Source organism: Cupressus sempervirens, chromosome 9 (genome assembly GCF_028749045.1).
Source record: "Cupressus sempervirens isolate cs-2001-9-10 chromosome 9, ASM2874904v1, whole genome shotgun sequence".
In the NCBI taxonomy this organism is placed as follows: domain Eukaryota; kingdom Viridiplantae; phylum Streptophyta; class Pinopsida; order Cupressales; family Cupressaceae; genus Cupressus; species Cupressus sempervirens.
This window is the reverse complement of record NC_143126.1, coordinates 697522866-697544621: the sequence shown is the minus strand read 5'-3', so window position 1 is coordinate 697544621 and position 21756 is coordinate 697522866. Positions and strand designations below refer to the sequence as shown.

Here is a 21756-nt window from a genome sequence, read left to right as displayed (position 1 = left end):
TTTCACATATAACTCTTTAGTTTTTCTTATGGAATTACAATTGGGTCAATGATTTTCTCCCAATGTTTATAAAACAAAACAAAGGTGCATTTAGGGGTAACAATGGTTGGAGAAGGGAAGGTGCTTGTTCAAGCTGTGAACAACATTGTTTTCAAGTTCTTCTTTGTCTTCCATGTGAAAACTTAAAAATGAGTCTTTGCTTTGATAGAAAACTATGTAAATGTTAAGGTGCAAGTTTAATCTAAATTTGGTATTTTTCTCTGTTAAAGCTTCTTGAAAGAAATTGTTGCTTGATTAATTCTCTACCCTAGCCATTCATGCATAACACGTCCCAAAAACAGTGTGGTTTGAGTATGAAACACATAGAAGGAAGATTAAAAAGAAAACAAAGGAAGATCCGCTGCTTCAATTAACTTTCTATCAATTGATTTTAAAATCAATTGCAACTGCTTAAGAGTCGTGAGATTGAACTAAGGTGTCTCTTTTATAGTGAATTGAATTACTTCATCCTATTTTCTTCTTTTTCTCTTGACAATTCCCTGACCAAACATCTCTAATTTCCTCATACAAGCATAACATTGAAATGAGTATTGGATGCACACTAGATTTTTATCACTGAGACAATGTTGCAAAAGGTACACTTTCAAAGGTATTGTTGAGATGTCACCCAAATGATACCACAAGTTGTTGCCCATCCAACAACACAAATATTTATGCTAGCAAAAATATAGGTACACTTTCAAAGTTATTCTCAAGAGATTCATCAATACCTTTCAAATGCTTCAAAAAGGGTTCAAATGGAATTTTCATTGGGCATTCATATGTGCAATTTCCTCCAAAGATGCCACAATGTTGTCCCAGCTACATACAATAATGGCATAGCTTAAAGAAAGTAACTAAAATTCCTATAGAAAAAGTTATGCATTGTGAAGTTTGGAAATTTGTGCAATGCCCCAAAGCCAACAAAAATAACAGATTATATAAATTAATAATTTGAAACCTAGCAAGAAAATACCAGATTAGATAAAGTGAACAATCACCAGCATGTGCTCATTTCTCTTAGGAGGTTATCTTTGCTGAGATAACACATGCTAATCTTTTACAAAATTTAGATCATGATGATAAGTACACCCCAATAATCCTAGAAATCTACAACAAATCTGTCCAAGTTTATGGCCTATTATTATTATGAGCTTTATAAGTTTATATAGTTCATTTTCTGTTAAAAATTGCTATTACATTTTGGTTTTCTTTGTGTTGTACATAATCAAAATTAAACCCATTTATTTCTTATTACAGGGCTGCATCAGCCTTATGCTCAAAAAAGGAAGAGGAAGCCTCATGTTATAAGATTAGAACCACAAGAGCCATAAGAGAATGTCGAAGATAGTCACCATGTGCCTATTAGCAATAGGCACATCGTGACTATCTTCAGCATTCTTCAATCAAGAATTCTCTTTTAGTTGAGCTCGCAAGGGAGATCAGCTAGTGAAGATGTTCTGTTAGCACCTTCAAAATTAGCAGGAAAGTGGGGTGTGGGACCTCCTCCAAATAATGGTACCGTTGGATCAAATCCAACGTTAAGCAATCAAGGTTTATAAGAACCGACTCCAAGGTAGTTCATCATATTAGAACATGGAAAATGGTGCCTTGTACTACCTTTTTATGTTAATCGCTTACCTATCTACAACTCCACAATCAATATTGATAGTCTCTTGCCCTCAACGTGCAACTGAACTACTTTACTTTCATTGATGTAGCTGAACTATGAGTGGCTTTTATATTCTTGACAAATCGTAAGCTTTCAACTCTTATGAAGCCATTATGAATGCAAATGAACAACTGGTGAGGTGTCAATTTTAAGGCAATTTTTTGTTTCTATAACGTACAGTTCAATTGCTAGAAATATTTCATCTAGAGGCATCAATTGATAGATTGTTAAATTTTCATGTCATTTTCTACTTTGGTTGGGTAGTTCTCCTTGCATTTGTAAATCTTGATGCAGTCTTTAGCCTAATGGCAGTTTGGTATTACATCCAGGGTGATAACATAGTTGACTTAAAACTTTGCATTAAAGAAAACATCAAGGGATAATATTTGAATTGTGGATATTTGTAAATTATGTTGGTTTTAGACATAGTTATAGTTATAGTTATAGTTATATATGTGCTCTTATGATGATGTGATTGGGACTGTAAGTTTTTTTGTCACGTTTATCTATTTGAAAAATAGAGATTAGTTAGTGAAATTATTGGCTTTCATTTCTGATAAATAATTATTTCCTAATTTTATTTTTCCCTGTAGTCTTCACAAGGGCTGTGCCAATTATTGCAATGGCTTTGCTCTCATAGGAGCCTTTTAAACTGCACAAAATTTGAGTTGTAAAGCATAATTGCTTGGTGGAGACTCAGGATATCGTGCACATTTCTTCCTCCTTCCCATTTTTTTGTATGAAATAAATCATGTGATGAAAAAAACAATGGTGTGGAGGTAGAAATGTGCATGATACCCTAGCTCTCATGCACCGAGCAATTACACTTTAGAATCAAATTTTGTGCAGTTTAGAAGGCTCCTATGAGAGCAAAGCTTTTACAGTAATTGGCACAGCTCATTGAAATTTCTACCTATCGTTGGTCTCAATTTCGACACACATGTCTTCACTTTGACATCAAATGTATGGCACCAGCGTAGAAAATTAAGGGGTTTTGGTCACAATTTTGACACCAAATTGGTTGGGGTTTACATCAAAATTTTGACCAACGACACCCACAAATGGAAAAATAACAGTTCAGGTTGGACTAAGGAAATTGACAAAATTCGCATCGGTAAGTCCACCTTTGTGAAGTCAAAATTATTTTGACACAAAATGTCTGCATCGAAAAATTGACTAAAAAAGATCGACAACAAGTTTAGTCGCCAGTTCGACCAACTCTAGTCGCAATTTCAACCTTTTCACGTCAAAATTTAGGCCTAAATTTACTAGTGACCCTTTCAACCATAAGGGTACAAAACATTATAAATAGACCAAACATTGGTTTTGGAGGTTATTTGCACTGTTGTGGATTTCAAATTCTGAGGAGCGGATTAGGGTGTTTCGACCATAAGTGGTAGGTGGTTTTTTTTTTTGTCAAGTTGTTTTTAGTTATTACATGCTAGTATTAGTTAAATTAATTGTATTTTAAGTGTTTTAGTTTGTTAAATTAATTATATTTTAAGTGTTTTAGTAGTTAAATTAATTGTATTTTAAGTGTTTTAGTAGTTAGTTATTTAGATTACTTAAATCATATGTTAGATAGAGAACTATAGAGTGTTTTTTAATTAAATATCTACTTAATCATAAATGAAGATTTTACATCAAACATAGAAAACTCAAGTTGAGACCTAGATAACTAAATTGATTACATTTCAGAAAACATTAATATAGTAAACCTATAAAGATAACTAACATGTAGTGAAACAATAGGTAGAACTAAACTATAATAGCTTCTAGTTGTTCAAACTTGAAAACTTAACATTTAACCAATTTCCAACTTAGAAAACTTGGAAACTACAATAACCTACATGTACATGAAACTTAGAAAACTTGTTCAAACTTCAAGATAGCTAAAAATTAGTTACATTTTAGAAAACATTAACATAGTCAACCTATGTACTTTAACATGTAGTCAAAAATCAGGTAGAAGAAATTTAACTTAATTTCAAATTAGTTTTTTATCACACATACACATGTGCATATTTTTTGTTCACATACATGAGCTATACAACAGGTTGATACATATTTAACATGTGTGTTAAATAAAATGATCTATATTTTTTAGTTATATTCAACTTTGTACATATATATGCATACGTGTTTTAAATTAAATTTAACTTTTAGTTTTATATACTTACATATCTTAACTCTACATTTATAGACATATCTTCTTTGCATATCATTATGGCATCTGGTACTGGCGGTGCACCTACATCCATAGGGGAGGCTAGTGTTCAAGGAGGGGGTCATAGTGCTAAGTCAGGTACAACACATAGATCGACATCATCCTTTGAGGAGAGACGACATTTATTTAGAGATACAGTTGCTAGGTTATCTCATGATATAGAGTTTCTCGATTCTACACTTTTGGCTTCTACCACTCTCCCTAATAGGTAGAAGATTATTTCTATGAGAGATGAGTTATGTCATATGATTCAGACGATAGAGACATACAACCCATATGATGATATTAGTATTGAGACTTTTTACTTTTCCATTTCTTGCAGTGTCACTAGAACTATGAAGTATAGACAGAATGATACACAGGTCTCCACCGCTATGGTGAAGAGTATGTTTCCCTTTTATATAGATAGGTCTAGAGTTAGAGGTTATTTGGCTACAAAGTGTATAGATCATCTTTTTGCACCATTTATATATCCTCACTGGTTAGATGCACATCACAAGTGGCCACAGAAGGATGAGTTTCCTCTTTATTTCTACAAACAATTATTTGAAGAATTTCATTTACATCATGATGTAGATTATAAAGATTTTCCAGGTCATGCTATACAGGGCCTCAATAGATTATCAAAAAGATATAGACCTGCGGACACCCCTACGCCCATTAATAAATGGGCAATGGTGGGTCCAAAACTTTTGGTAAAGCTAAGAGCTCCACAGATGGTTGTTGCAAGTATGACTATTCTAGATGATACAATTAGGACTCAGATCCATTTTAGAATTGCCATAGTTGCTATGCAGTTATAGGAGATGTCTTCAGATCAATGTGGTAGATATATGTTACGATCTCGTACTACCATTTTGATAGCTACATCCTCTAGCATAGGATTTGATGATGTGTATGGGATAGTAGATATACCATCTCCACTAGAGATTTCTGCTATATCAGATGTGGATGCATTACATCATATGGCATCCTATTTAGCATCTAGTCTTCTTGGTTCATATGAGTCATTATCGACAGTCACAGGGATTCCTCTTAGTGACATTGGTAGACACATCATCCATATTCTCTCACGTACAGCAGGTTCACAAGGTTCACAAAGACAGGAGGATATTCTTGCACCTTCTACAACACCTGCTTCTACATAGGGCCCTACAACACCTACCCCCACACCTACTCAAGATCTTGTAGGACCTACTCCTACATAGGACCCTACAACACCTACCCCCCCACCTACTGAGGATCTTTTACCACCTCCTACAGCACCCCCCCATACTTGGGCCCCCACAATACAACAATGTCTATTTGCCACTATGCTTTTAGATGAGACAGTCAACTTGGACTAGGCTACTTCATCACTACACAATTTAGATATTAGTCAGATTGGCGGAGCATTACATAATGCTACGGTAAATATAAATTTATATGTTTTTATTTATTTGTTACTATAATTTACACTTATAAGTTTAACGTACTTGAGCTTAAATGCATGTACTTAAAGACATACATATATTCAACTGATTCAATCTAACTTGTGTACATACATATGTTCTATAGGGTCTTTGAGATAGTATGTTGCATTTTGGAGATCTTCAGACCCCAACAGATCCTGCATGACATGAGTCACATGTATGTTACAATTTATATATATATATATATATATATACATATGTATGTATGTATGTATGTATGTACATGTGATATACTATGCACGTACATAATTTTATAATAACAAATTTCTTTCATTTGACACAGGGTTCAGACCCAAATCGTAGAGCCGTTTAGGGTCATGGATCAGGAGGGGGATGTGGTTGATCTTATTTTAGATGTCTATTTCATTGATGTCAAGAGATTTTATATATATACATGTTATTTCAGATACTTTGATATGGAGACCTCAATGTTGTTTATATGTTATTTGGATACATTTGATGTGGTATTTTAGAGACATTTGATGTGGTATTTTGAAGACATTTATGTGGTATTTTAGAGATATTTGATGTGGTATTTTGGAGACATTTCATATGGTATTTTGGATACATTTTACATGGGTACATTATTTCATAGATGTGTTATTTTGTAGATGTACATGTTATGCTCATGTCTTATGTCCATGTTGAATGTATGTATGTTTTCAATATTCATATTTTTATTTCATAGATCACCTGTTATTTTGTATATGTGTTACAACATTTAATCAATAAATTTAATAGATATTTAAGAACATAAAGAGTACTAGTAAAGAATACATGTGTTACAACATTTAATCAATAAATTTGATACATATTTAAGAACATAAAGAGTACTAGTAAAGAATACATGTGTTACAACATTTAATCAATAAATTTAATAGATATTTAAGAACATAAAGAGTACTAGTAAAGAATACATGTGTTACAATATTTAATGAATAAATTTAATACATATTTAACAACATAAAGAGTACTAGTAAATAATACATGTGTTACAACATTTAATGACTAAATTTAATACATTTAAGAAAACAGAGAATACATACGACCATAAACAATGTAATACGTGCTATAGAATCTAATAAGAGTGTATTTAATTAGTGAAGGGGTTGTCCTAATGGGATGTCTTAAGGGAAAGTCTTAAGGGGAGGTCCTAAGGGGAAGTCCTAATGGGATGTCTTAAGGGAAAGTCTTAAGGGGAGGTCCTAATGGGATGTCTTAAGGGGAAGTCTTAAGGGGAAGTCCTAATGGGATGTCTTAAGGGGAGGTCCTAAGGGGAATTCCTAATGGGATGTCTTAAGGGGAAGTCTTAAGGGGAGGTCCTAAGGGGAAGTCCTAATGGGATGTCTTAAGGGGAGGTCTTGAGGGGAAGTCCTAATGGGATGTCCTAAGGGGAACTCCTAATGGGATGCCTTAAGGGGTTATCTTAAGGGGAGGTCCTAAGGGGAAGTCCTAGAATGGGATGTCTTAAGGGGTTGTCTTAAGGGGAAGTCTTAAGGGGAAGTCTTAAGGGGAAGTCTTAAGGGGAGGTCCTAAGGGGAAGTCCTAATGGGATGTCTTAAGGGGTTGTCTTAAGGGGAAGTCTTAAGGAGAGGTCCTAAGGGGAAGTCCTAATGGGATGTCTTAAGGGGTTGTCTTAAAGGGAAGTCTTAAGGGGTTGTACACATATATATACATCAAACCATACACAAAATATAAATTACAATACATGTTCATAATTTGTACCATATATCCAAGATCCATGATCAAATGTATATAAATTTATAAAACATATATCCAAAATGATGTGTATGTAGTAAATATGAAAGTATGAGAGTTGTATATAGCAAATAAGTACAAATAGCTGAACTAGAGCTCCACAAATATTGTATTGTTAGGATCCTCTCTATTTTTTATTATCTCTAGAATCTTTTCATGTTCTTCAATAGATAGTTTCCACTTTTGATTTCCACGACATCATCTTCTTTGTATTGCATCAAATTGCAACTTTGTCTCTATAACATGGTTACTATATTGTAAAACCTTTTCTCCAAGCATGTATTCAATAAATTCAATACCACTGTCGGTTATCCTATTTTGTTGATAATATGTTCCTTCAACAACAATTGATCCAATTGGACATGACTATCCATCAGCATCTATAGTTCCTTCTAGCAACTTTTGTTTTGCTTTTGTGCATCTTAGAAGATAATAGTCTACATTTTCTCCATTATTTGCTAAGGCTTGGATAGCAAAAATATCTCCTGCATGTACATAAAAATAGACATATTTATAAAGTGAAAAATTAAATATATATAAGTTTATTTTAATGAACATACATGTGTGTCATATATATGTACATATGCCACAAACTTGCCATAACTAAATCAGAAACACGCTCATAATCAGCTAAATATTTAGGATCATGAATGTCAATGTCAATGTCAGCATCTTCAAAAGGAGGCTTTCTGACTATGTCCTTCAAATCTCAATGTGAAACATATCCATTCGCAATATTTTCACATACACTCATTAGATTGTCCTTCATGCAGTCATCACAAAAACATGATTTCTCTCGTACTTTAATCATTGAAGGTTTGTGGTGTCTTGTAATCACTATTTGATGTAAACTTCTAATACTAGAAATCATTTGGCAATTGTAAGGATTAGATCAATCTATATCTATTACAAATATGGATAATATAATTAATATATAATTATAAGAATATATATCACGTTTCAAAATAAATATATAATTAGAAACTTGAATTATAAGAATATACACATGTATTATATAATATATATATATATATATACCTTTCACTTCCCAAAAATCACATTGATTGTATTCAGTATCTCAAGTAGCAAAATGATCTTTGCACTATTCAATAATTTCATTCACACTCTCTATCCTATTACCTGAATGTGTAACATGCATGTATATATAATTTAAAATACATTAAATCTGTGTGTGTGTGTGTGTGCGCGCGCGCGTGCATGCATGTAGAGAGAGAGAGAGAGAGAGAGAGAGAGAGAGAGAGAGAGAGAGAATTAAAACATATATATGTTATAAGTAGATCAAGAATACACTAAATATGTACATATGTACCTACAAGTTCATATTGTCAAAGTGTGCACTTTATACATGCTCCTACTCCATTGTGCTCCCCTTTTCCATGTCCACTTTCAAAGAAGTTCCACAAAAACCTAACATTGCTTCTAGCATGTTATATGGCTAACCAATTAAATGCTTTTGCAGATTTAAATTATCCTATGAGTTCATGAAATGAGATTAAAAATAATTATATAAATCAAATTGAAATACGTGTACAAATCAATATAAGTTTAAAATTTAAAGTTAAATAAAAATGTACACATGTACACTAACTTGCACAACCATCAGACCAGATCCATTGCTCTGAAATATTTATTCCACAATTTCTAAGATCTTCAAAGAACATTTCAAAACAATGAGCGAAATAGCTCCTATCATGAACTCTATCGTCACTAATATAGAAATGAACCTCATTGATGATAATGTTTTCATTTTCCTCCGAACTTTCTATCTCATGCACCTCAAATTGTGCATGTCTATAAGTCACTTGCACAAATATTGCAACTTGCTCAGAATGAAAATATTGCCCTTGAAGCTATGTTTGAGGTGAAAATGTATAGTTCTTAGAGAAATCTACAACTAAAAGAATACAACTAGGTGGAAAACAATTTTTTGAATTACAAAATTGTTTAGCTTGCCATCGTGCACCATGACAATGTTGGATATGTGGATATATCAATGGACAGAACTTGGTCATAAATTCATCATACAGTAATTCACTCTCCTTTAATACATTTTTTTTCGATTCAACTCATGTCTTATTTTGGTATGTCTCATATTCATATCTCATCCATGAAACTAGTGTCGATTCATCAATATTCTCAATTTGTAGTGGAAATTTACATAAATCTCCACAATCTGGACATTGGTTTATGATGCATTGTACTTTGAACTCATTTGAATCTTCTAATTTATTGCATAGTATAGACTTCAGATCTATAAGATTTCCACAATCCATTAACATGAGTTATAATTTATGGATTTGATTTTGTGTAGTTTTTTACCATCAACATATCGGATCATACTGCATGATCCATCATCAGGATGCAAGAGAACATGAAAAACAAAAAATGGTTCTTCATGTTCTCTTGCATCCTGATGATGGATCATGCAGTATGATCCGAAACATTGATGGTTAAAAACTACACACAATCAAATCCAAAAATTATAACTCATAGTATAGACTTCACAAATTGTGATGTATTGCTAGGGATGACCAAATTTTGATCAAGTACTGCCATAACTATTTTATATGATTGCAAGTGTAGACCAAATTCAACATGGTTTCAACAAAAATGAGTTTCACATATCTTATTTATGCGTACAAAGGAAGGATGCAAACTCTCAAACATTCTCTGACATATTTTCACATTTGAAAATTCTTGCTTGAATGTTAGAAATAATTCACTTTGCATTATATCGATAAAATGTTTTGAATGTTCAATTTTTGCCCCTGTCTCTTGATCTTTAATTTGTATAGTATCATGTCTATTGGAAGAAACACGAGACGATGTGGTCCAAAAGTCAATACCTATCTTTTTACATCTTCAAAAAATTTGTCTTTTCAAGGAACTTTGCAAATATGCACCCAATTATTCTCAATGTTTTCATCTAGCATATTTCTCCTCCTAATGTATCTTTGAACAGTTCTTCTAGATATATGTAGTAAATCAGGAATTGCACGTACTTGTTTTCTATGTGTCAACTTTCTACTAGATATAGTAGTCATCAATGCTCTATGTGTAGTGCTCAAATCGCCTCATCAAGTTGTGTTGTCAATTTTGTTATAAGCAATTTACAAATTGTCAACTATTGTTTTATTTATATTATGCAAATGGTTTTTCCTATTATCAACACCCAACAACTCCAAAACAGGTTTCATATCTTTTCTCCTAAATAACTTGACAAATAATTGTGCCTTTCCAAATATACTTTTTTTTTTGAAATATTCATCCCACATTTTTTGGTAATGGTTTTTAATAGTGTTCTCTTTTACCATTTGTGTAGATGGAATTCTATGTCATGACAATGCCGAGAGAAGCTCTACAGAACTCAAACTTCTCTTGAGGTATGACTTTTGTAAACACATCTGTCGAATCAACCTTTGTATCAATCTTCTCTAACTGTAGCCTTCCCTCTTCAAGAGCACGATAGATGAAGTGAAAGTGAGTTTCTATATGCTTCATGCGACTATGGAAAGCTGAATTTTTAGCCAAATGAATGACACTCCTGCTGTCAGAAAATAGAGTAAAGTTGGATTGTTGAAATCCCAACTCTCCAAACAATCATTGTAACCATATCAACTATTTAGCCCCCTGAGTAAGTGCAATATATTTAGCCTCGGTAGAGGAAAGAAACAATTTGTTGCTTACGAGAAGCCCAACTAATCATTGCCCTGACAAAAGTAAAATCATAGCCTATTGTAGAAATCCTTTTATCTAAATCTCCAGCCATATTAGAATCAACATATCCACAAACATAAGGGGTCTTACTATTAAAACATAAAACATGAGAGGAAGTGCCTCTCAAATACCAAAAAATCCATTGAACTACTTGCCAATGAGTTTTACCCGGATTACTCATAAAACCACTTATGACTCTCATTGCATGAGCAAGATCCAGACACGTGCTAACTATTGCATACATTAAACTCCCAGCTACTGAAGAATAAGGGACACCATCCATCTCATGTTTTTCTTCAAGAGTGGAAGGACACATCTTTGAAGACAACCAAAAATTATTAGCCAACGAAGTGGCAACAGATTTAGCATTTGACATATTAAACTTCTCTAAAACTTTAAGAATATATTTTTCTTGAGATAATTTGATTTCTCGTATATGTCTATCACAGATTTTGTCCATCCCAATAATCCTCTTCACTGTCGGGTAAAAGCACTATGTCACCTTTTATAAAGGAAAAGGATATCAGAACTTAAACTGTTCAACTTTAATGACAAAAAAGGGACATTTGTGTTTAGAATTTGAAGATGATGTAAACTAATTAAAAGTGTAAAATTGGATGAAGTTTATGCCTGTAATTTTTTATTTTTTAATTGAGTGAAAATTTTATCATTTAAAAAAAAAATTAAGTCTATTTTGTAATTTTTTAAAAATGTTGAAAATATAGAGTTTCGTTCTCACCAAACAAATATATGCAAATGATCATATTTTGGTCTGATTTTGAACTATTTTATAGTTGACATGTATATTGAGTGGACAAAAAAAAATTTTTGATTTCGGACTTATATGTTTCAAGTTATAGGTGTTCAAAGTTGAACTTGTCAGAAATTGACAGTTTTTTTTTTCCCACCAAATTTTTTCTATCAAATCTACATATTTTTTCAAAACAAATTACATATTCTTGAAGATGACTCTCTCCTCTAGAGGTACACATAAAAATTTTAATTTTTGAACATGAGTTACTATTTTTTTTTCTTTTTTTGAACAAACATCTTCTTGAATCTTAAAAGGCCTACTTGTAAAATTTTATAAATATACCATATTTTAAATAATCAAAATACTACAAAATTCATATGACCATAATCTTGACTCTAAGATCTACAAAAGGGCATTTTTAGTTTTTGAAAAAACTTTATTTTGTATGGAGAAATTAGTATTGAAAGTGAAAAGTTTGGAGAAATTGCATCTTTTGCTTGTGTGGCTGCCACTTGGGATGACACATAGACAGTTACAGTCGAAACCTTTTCGATCATAACTGTTTCGGCCGTAACTCCTATCAGCTCAAAAAAATTGCTAGTGGTTACATTGGTGGTTTCATATAAAATAATTTGGTTTTTATTTCAATTTATAATAACTGCACAATAAATTGTAAAATTTAAAGGAGCATTTTCAAAAATAAATATTTTTTGAAGCTGTATTTATCAATTGTTTTGTAAAGTTTAACGACAATTACAAAGGATCGTCAATAATGTATTTTTTTTCACCTAGTTATTTTTATGTTCTCTATATTGAAGTATTGAATTATATTTCTAGAGGAGTCCAAATTAAAATATTTTCTTGTAGGTCAAAGTATTGAATGGGTAATAAAAATTCTAGATCAAGGAAATATGATAGAATAAGAGATGACAAAATGAAAGGTCATACAAAACGTAATCAAAACCAACCTACTGAAGTTAATGAAGAAGATGAGATTCATAAAGAGGACGAGATTCATGAAGAGGATGAGATTCAAGAAGATGAACAAATTGGTAGTTCTAATGATAGAAACATATTATTAGGTGTAGGAAATTTGATGAATTTGGATGAGGACCTTCGAGTGGGAGATTGTAATGGTTCTCGAAGAGAATATTGTAATAGCTTTGATTATCTGACAGTGAAGTCCAATCATTGTCGTCTCTTCGTCTTCCATGCCCTTTCATCTTCTTTTGAAACACTGAAAAGAATATGTATAATAGTTGATTGTTGTTGTTCATTGTAATGTATGATTTATCTAATAAGAAAAATTCCTCTGCTTGAAGAGTGGATGTAATCTAGACTAGCTAGATGAACCACTATAAATTTTGTGTCCACTCTTGCATATTTTTTATTCAGTTTTAGTTTTCAGTTTTACTTAATTTTTTGTATATTTTATTTAAGCTCAACAATTGGTATCAGAGCTGGTTAAGCTCGTTTGATTTTCTAGAAATCGATAAAGATTTACGAATGTCATGGATCTAACAGATAAGTGGAAATCGAAAAGTTTTCTGGGCAAAACTTTGGGCTATGGAAAGTGTAGATAGAGTCTTTTCTCATCAAGCAAGATTTACACTATAAAGCGTGGACTTAAGAAAATTGCACACATAAATAAGTAGAACACATAAAAAAATTTGAACAAAGACGAGAGATCTACTGTGAAAAATTCCTTCGACACACCAACTTAAATAAATATTAGTAAATTAGAAAAATCATTTGATTTTAAAAATCACACAATCAAATCCTTATTTAGTATAGTTACTTCCAACTCACAAGTTGTATCATACATAAATCCGATCCTGCTATGCAAGCCCTGATTGTCGATTTCAAAGAACTCCAACCTTTAATTACAAATTGCAGATGTATATAATCTTACTCACTTTCACAATGGAAACACATACCTATGTAACAAACGTTTGTCATGTGGTTGCAGCTTAAATAATTTTAAACTATTGCATCCAAATCCCTTCAACTCAAAATCCCAATATATATTGTTAAAAAATGAGTTTGCAATCCATTTAGATACGGCGTTCAGGTTTTCCCATCACACATCAGAGCTTTACATAAACAAAGGAAAAAATATCAAATTCTAATAATTATTTTAAGTACAAAACAAATAATTCAATCATTTTGTTGGTTTCTAATTTTTTAAATGTTTTTTTAAATGTTATCAGAGCATTAAAATGGATGAGGCTACCTTTTCACAAAAATGTAACGTACAGTTGATCAATTTTCAAAAGATCAAAAACATCATGAATTTTTTTGAAAATTTCATCATTTGATTTTTCATAGTCTGCATAGTTTGTAAAAATTGACTTTTGATATTTATTTTTGTGAAAGATTAACCTGTACCCATTAAAATGAAACAATGTATATAAACTATAATATTAGCTGAAAGGACAACACAGGTCTCGAATTCATCAATAATAAATGCGTCCAACATCCAATTATTTGATTTTCACCAAACATTGAACTCACAAAGAGAGAATTTACATTGGCATCCTGAGATAATCAGGGGAAATAATACTGATTACTGTGATGCATTACAAGAGAGAATAAATCAAAAGCTATCTACAAAAGAGAAAGTAAACACAAAATCCTACAACGTTAAAAAATAAATTTATGCAGCATTCTCCGTGCAGAACGGTTATAAGTGAAACAGAAACAAAGTTTACGTGCATTTAAGCATTAATAGAAATTGCTCCACTTCAACTGCAGTGTCAGCTAAATTTCTTAAGAGGACCAACCAATACAAAAACTGATGTAGTAATGTCCCCAGTTCATGCCTCAAAAGATATGAGCGATGGGAGAGGCCTGCTTTTCTTGCTGGCTCAGCTTATTCCACCACTTGACAAGAGTGGAATCCCCCGCCTTAACTTCCTCCACAAACAACTCATTCCTCTCCAACAGTTGCTTCACATAGTTCTGGAATTCGCTGCACTTTGTCCTCATAGCCTCTACATTTTCTTTTGGATTGCTCATAATCCACGAAACTTCTTCCACATGAGCCCAGAAGCACGAATCCTTCGTTATATCTTGCAGACCACTACTCACAGCCATCTTCTTTTCTTGAGGTTTTATGTCTGCCAACCACTTTTCAAGAGCCTTATAACGACGCGGCCTTGCATTTTTCATATAATGCCCCGAATCCTCATGCTTCCCCAGCCTGTAATAATTTGCCACGTCAAGAGGCTCTACGAGAAGCCTGTACTCTGTTCCTTCTTTTATCAGTTCTTCTATGAATTGGATGTCGTCAGGCACCTGGTGTGTTTCCACCATCTCTTCAACTTTGTCGTAGGTGGCAGCAAGGTTTAGGCGATTCAGGTTGGCTTGAAAATCCACTTTCTCCTTCTGTTCTCTGAAAGCATCATAGTATCCGATGTTTCTGTGGGTTAAACATTTGGATATGTATTCTTTCAGCTTTGTCATGTGTCCCGCTTCCTTCCCCCGTGCTCCTTCTGCAACCAGCTTTGCCAGTTCGTCCTTCAGTTTGTCGCGGTTTTCAATCAGCTTCTGCTCCGCCTCTCCTGGAGCTCTCAGGGCAAGTCTGCCTCCCGTGTTCTGCCAACACAATTAAGAGACATAAAAGACCAAATAATATAAGGTCAGAGATCAAAAGAATACTCATCTAAGCAACTACATAGTATTATTATGTATTATGTATAGTGGAACTTCTGAATATTTTTAAACAAGTAACATACCAGGAGTAACTATACTTCTACGAAGACTTACTTGTGATGTAGAATTTTGATGTTAACCAAACATGCTGAAACTTACGTAATGCAACTCCTTTTTCTTTTAAGACAAATTAAGAAATAAAATTTAAATTTGATTAAATATAAAAAAAATTCAAAATAAAAATACTTAGTATCTTTGGAATCAATAAGAACAAAAAGAAATTAAAAAATTAAAAATTAAAAATGTTTGAAAATTAGAAAGAATTTTAAAAAAATTGATAACTAAATTAAATCTATTTTAATAATTATAGATGAAATTCTACTATTATTTTTTGCAAATTGGGATGTAATTCTTATTAAGAATACTTATGAGTGGGGGTGATATCTTCCTATATTTTAGATCATAAACTATTATACTATAGATTTTCATAATTTTGATTTTGTTCAACTTGTTTCTACCTTCTTTTAAGAATCATAAACATTAAGATGTCTAATGAAGAAGATGTGTAGCCTCTTGAGATGCTTTAACCTTTATTTTGGTAAAAATTTTCTAGAGGTAAGCTTTTCTAAACAAGTTTAAGAAGTGGAACTTTTGTTATCAAGATCAAGCAAGCAATTCAATGTTTTAAGTTAAGTTAGGGCTTAGAAATTATGGATGGAGATTGTAATAGAGAGGAACCCATCTCCAATGAAAATGAAAGGAAGGTACATTTCATGGAGGGGTGGGGTTGTCACATTTATAAAAAGGATTCATTGGTACAAACTTATAGATATATGGAATTTGAGAAGGACCTCTAAGGTGTCGAGGATGAAGAGGGTTGAAATTTAAATTTCTAAGTTTATTATTCAAATTACTAGCTTGTTTCTCTATGAGAAAAGGTGTCACAAGGAGGAATTACTTTCATTTTCCTTCAAATATAAGGAGTAATTGAAGAGACTTTCAATTAGATATGCCAAAACTCAATTGGCTTGTTATTAGGACAAAGTAGTGCTCCAAATAATCTACCAAACCATATATAGTTTTAACTTTTCAATTGACATCGTTAAATCATTTCCTCCATTCTTGTGTTTCAAAATTTATTTTTGCTTGGTCTCTTCTTTGGAACACTCAATCTTGAAGAGGTGTTCACACAATAATGTGCTCTACTTTGTGATCTAGCTAGGATGATATAAATTGAATTAGGGCATTTTTATGTGGATTCAAGCTATACTTTTTATTATTTTCATATCACACATAAATATAAAAACTATCTCATGCTCTATATCCTACTAATATTCTTGTTTTTGTAATCAAAGTGATAGGATCTGCATTTGCATATATATTTTATATAGAACTTCTACCAATATCCTTTGAAAATCTGAATTGTTACTTTAGATATATTTATATGAGTCCTACATACTTTGAGATATGGTCACTTTAAGATCCACATACACCATCAAGTGAAATCAAAATATAATAATGAAATTTCAATACCTATACCATTTATATAAAAAATTTAATGATTAATTAGTGTTATTTATTAAGCACGTGAGCGAGTAGACCTTTTCGATAAGAAGCTCACAATTTACCATTGTGTTGTAGGCTCTTGCCTAATTTTTTAATGGTTTTAAACATTAATATACAGATTAATAAATTAAATTTTACTCTACATACCTTTATTTAAGTGATATCATCATCTAGTATTATATTAAATTTTAATTTTTTCAGTAAAAAAATCTACAAAATACTAAATCGTATTTTTATATATAAAAGAGGTAGATCTATGTATTTTACAATAAAATCTATCACCTCGAATTTTATATATATATATATAAAATAAGTGTCTAGCTGAATTTGAGAGCTAATATTAGTGAAGTCGACTCTTTCAGGCTGCACTCAAGTAATCTCATGGGTTATAATTAATTACAAACTTTCATATCAATTACTAAGTAATCTGTATTGTTGAACTTTGCGATATTTTATCAAAATTCTATTTTTGTCTTTAGCAGTAAGTGAATATAGGTCCTATTTAATTATTTTTATTATAGTTATGATTAATATTAATCTAGTTATTATTATTATTAATATTATAGTTATGGTGTCCTATGTAAACCAACTTGATGTTAATTTAAATTGTAAAATAATTCAATGTCCCCTGTATAAATAAATAAATAAATATTAATTAATAATATAATTCAATTCTTGTTATATATTAAATAAATATTAAATATTGTAATCAAACAATAAATTTATATGTAACTAATAATAATAGAAAAACTAAACGAACTGATGGTAAAAGTTTTTCGGCACAGCTCAATTATTTTTAAAAAATAAAAATTATTTAAAAATAAATAAATTTAAACATGTTATTGAAAACTGATTTAAACCAATCTTAAACTACTTTTAGAGAAACTAAGATAAACATAAATATATTTAGTTTTTCTCGTTTGGCCAATTGAAAAATCAAGATGAAGGACGTTGGGATGCTTACCTGAATGCCGAGTCCAAGTGCATCAAGCTGCATTTCCATGGGAGAAGCCAGTGCTGCACCTTGCGATAACGGAAGATTCTGAATCCCTTCCAAATTGACCATGCTTGTGTTTCCATGGAAAACTCTCCCATAATCAGTGTGGTCTGAGATAGAAGCCTGATCCTGTGCACTGGCCAAGGAGTAAAAGAGTATGGGCAACACAGCTTCATAGTTTTCAACAACAAGGGCTCCCTTCTCTGAGCAGAAGAGATAATACCCAAATGGCCTATAAGGGCTTAACTTAACTGCAGGCTTCAGGCTTGCAATCAGTTTATTTCCAGGCTCCATATTGTTAACCGTGGTCAAGTCAACCACTGCACAAGCATGGTGCAGGACAGTGAGCGCATACTTTTTGAAGTCCACGTCAGCAGGCTCCATAAGAATGTATGTATCTCCACCGTTCATCTGCTCAACAGACCTCTGCCAGTAAGGCAACAGAGCTTCCAGAAAGGCTGAGACAGAGATGCATGGGACCAGCAGAGTTCTGGCAAAGACATCACTCTTTGAAACAACATTGTATAAATGATTGTCCCACCCCTGCCTTCTAACTGCTCTTGCTAGGATTTCATCTCCAATCAGGGGAAAACCAAATGTGATGGCATAAACAGGGGCTCCCTTGCCCCATTTCTCCAAACTTGCAAGTGTGGCCAAAGTAGCAATCCCACCTCCAATGTTGTGGCCTGTGAACAAAACGGTTTTTCCTGTTGCAAGTGCCTCTGCAACCTGCAGGAACAAAATATGAGTTTACTTAATTCCAAGTACAAAATCATAAGAGTCTTCAGAATTGAATATAAATCATAAAGCAAAAGTGATGTTGTCTGAAGATACACTCAGCATTGGCATGACTCTCAAGAGTGAAGATGGCTTCTTGCCTACAGAGTACTTTGAAGCCTTTTCTTAAGAGAGGGCTCAGCAATGGCCAAAGGTCGAGTCTTGGATTTATAGATCTAAGGGTTTGGAGATAAGGCTTGATATTACTATCAGCATTCAACTGTCTAGTTTTTGAACCTGTTAAGTGTTTCATTCATTCATATTAAATATGAGTTTGTGTGCACCACTACTCGTGAAATATGGGTCAATGAATTTGACTCAAAAACAAAGGCACACCATTTGGTGAAGGTTTTACAAATGAGGTTGCAAGTAGAGCCAGTTTAACTATGGAAGAAACTCAATAGTTAAGCACACTCAAGCTGGAGTAGTACTGGGATGGGTGACCTCTGGGGAAATCCAGGGGTTCCACCTCTATTGAACATCACCTAGATCTAATGAGTGCTAAGTGTTCCATTCATTCTCATGAAAGATAGATTTGTGTTAACCACTATTTATGGAATATGGATCAATGAATTTGACTCAGAAACTACATAGTTAAATCCTAATAGCAATATTACAACAAAAAAGTGTTAAAAGTGAAAGGACTTTTGTTTATGTACTTTCAAGATTTCTCCTTTACCCTTCCTGGGTTTAGCTCAATAGATAAGTATAGCTGGTTACAGCATCTGAAACGAAATGGGTTCGGCTTTTCCACCGTATACCCTGCTATCTCTGGCACCTGAGAGAAGCACTCAAACCCACGTTGACCTATCAGTTTCTTTGGGCACAACTTTCGATTTTGGTATAGTTAAAGACCCCATTGAAACGATAAAGCTATCAGATTCTTTTCTGTTTGGGGAATGTAAAGTTCTCCACGGTAATCTTCATGCTCTCCTAAATGGACTTGGAGGCATGTAGGATATAGAGTAGATTTACTCCAAACAGATAGGAATAGATCTGAACTGGATAAACTAGCCCAGTCAAGTCTATTCACTCTTAGATGGATCTGGCTTAAGAAAAGGGGCAAAATTAAACCAACGTAACAGGCGTTAGACCTGTGAGACTTTTGGATAGATAGATAGATAGATATTTCAATCAAATCCAATAAATACAAACAGTCTACATTTCCCAAACAAAAAAAGTGAGCAGCTGTCGAAAAATGAGGGGGTAGGAAAGAGGCAACTTCCTTGGACTGTTGCCCTAGGTAAGAACTGTGTCAGTCCTCTGTTTTTAACGCCTCTTCATAAGAACTGCACAAATGTAACCCAATAAGCGGACTATCTCTTAGATACTTACTGCTCTATGGCCAAGATTTCCAAGTATCTAGCGGAAAATTTAAGCCAATCAAAAGTGGGTATTTGTGCCAACCAAAAGAAGAAACTCCCCGGCTCTGAAAACCTTTCACTTACACATGTCAAGCAGATTCCAGACCTGGGCAGTTTTCTAAAAGCTGCAATTTTTTCTAAAAAAGGAGTTTAGTCTTTACATTTACAAACCCGAGCTTATTCTTTTCATCTACATACCCAAAACACGTTAATACATTTTAATCCCTCCTTCCTCGTCAAATCTGATGGATCGAGTTTAGAAATAATCTACAAACCTGGGGTTCAAGATCCTTCCAAAAGACCAAAAATTTGGTGTGAGGCATTTTCGATACACTGGCTGGCTCTCGTTCCTTCCTTGTAGTCCAATCCACAGCGGACGCAAAATAGTCATTGTTCTCATTGATTTTGCAGACGCCAAATTTGGTATCTGTTTGAATAAAGGCAGTAGCCTCTACAGCACCAGAAAAGGCTACGCAAAGTAAGTTGTTTCCACAGTCTTGCAGAACATATCCCTTACCACTGCTGTAAGCAGCATAACATGCCCTCACGAAAGTTTCTGGTCGTCCAAAACTGCAATCAAAACCCACATGAACAAATTCAGCACAAACGAGAACAAAAGAGCAACCTGTACTAATTTAAGACAAACGAAAACTTGAAACCCCCTGAAAAATAATCTATCAAGTTGGTTTTCTGATCTAAAACATTACAGGATTTCACACAAATTTGATAATGAAGTCGAAACTACAAAACCCAAACTTGAAACATCTAAGATCTCATGAAAACTTTATTAATCTTAAAAACATGAAATGAAAAGATCGTAAATTTATTAACCTAGCAAGCACAGAAGCCATGATAAGCTTGAGAAATTGGACCAGCACTACAATACTCAAAAACAATTGCTCTCTCCTTCCTTCCAAATGTTCAGTTTGATTGTCTGAATGAATGCCAAACGAAAGCCTTATCTATAGCCGGACCGAGGGTGGACTTGACAAGCAAGCCCAGGAAGAGCGTGGAAATTTTGCAGCCTAAGCGAAATTTCTTGGCAAAAGTGGGGAAATTTTCATTCTTGGAAAAGGAGAAGTTACAGAAGATCAGTCCTTCCACGAACATCCCCATTTTTTTTCCCTTGGGTGGATCGGCGCCTTTTCTCTTTCAAATCACTAAAAAACGAGTTCTTAAGTAGCCAATGGAAAGCATTTGGAGGTCCACTAGCATCGAAACAAGGCCATCGAGGAAAGCCTCTGTAGCGTATTATGCTTGGCATTTATATAACTAAGCAATACAAAATACCTGCTCTTCTCTACTCTTTTTTAATGGGCAAAGTTTCCTTGAAGTCGCCGGTACCCTGTTCAATGAGTTCTGATTATTATAAAAACAAATTGTAAAATATTTTTATATGCTTTTGGATTTGATGGTATAAGCATTTTTAATAATCATTGTGTATCACACCTTGTGTTCCATTATCAATCCACTTGAAATTATGATCCAAAATGTTGATGGATGCATTACTTAGTGTCACTTAAAATTTGATGGATGACAGATCAGAAATATTGATGAAAAAATGCTTACGCAATCAAATCTAAAAATAACAATAATTCTAAAACATAATTGAAAGAATTTTAGGATAATAATTTTTTTATTGTTTCTCAAGTAGATTATGTTAGAGATTTTTTAATCAACATTTTTTGTTTGAATTGTGATGATTTTTTAATTTTAGATCATGTTTTGTGATGATAAC

General features: G+C 33.0%; 1 protein-coding gene across 1 annotated transcript; it reads right to left on the bottom strand.

Moving 5' to 3' along the window:
- Nucleotides 1-14083: 14083 nt before the first annotated feature.
- On the bottom strand, nucleotides 14084-21379 carry LOC149540637 (protein EDS1L-like). The gene is made up of 4 exons (XM_089801733.1): nucleotides 20850-21379; nucleotides 20294-20588; nucleotides 17845-18606; nucleotides 14084-15257 (listed from the first exon to the last, which is right to left on the bottom strand). Exons 1-4 carry the CDS (start codon nucleotides 20867-20869, stop codon nucleotides 14484-14486), a joined length of 1851 nt encoding a protein of 616 aa, XP_089657859.1. The 5' UTR covers nucleotides 20870-21379; the 3' UTR covers nucleotides 14084-14483.
- Nucleotides 21380-21756: the final 377 nt, after the last annotated feature.

Bases quoted from the DNA above. Each gene is read 5' to 3' on its own strand.
- LOC149540637 (XM_089801733.1), bottom strand. From the start codon at position 20,869: ATGGCTTCTGTGCTTGCTAG. The intron at 20,589-20,849 runs GTTAATAAATTT...TTTTGATTGCAG, and splicing joins ATGGCTTCTGTGCTTGCTAG to TTTTGGACGACCAGAAACTT. The intron at 15,258-17,844 runs GTAAGCATCCCA...TTGTGTTGGCAG, and splicing joins CACTTGGACTCGGCATTCAG to AACACGGGAGGCAGACTTGC.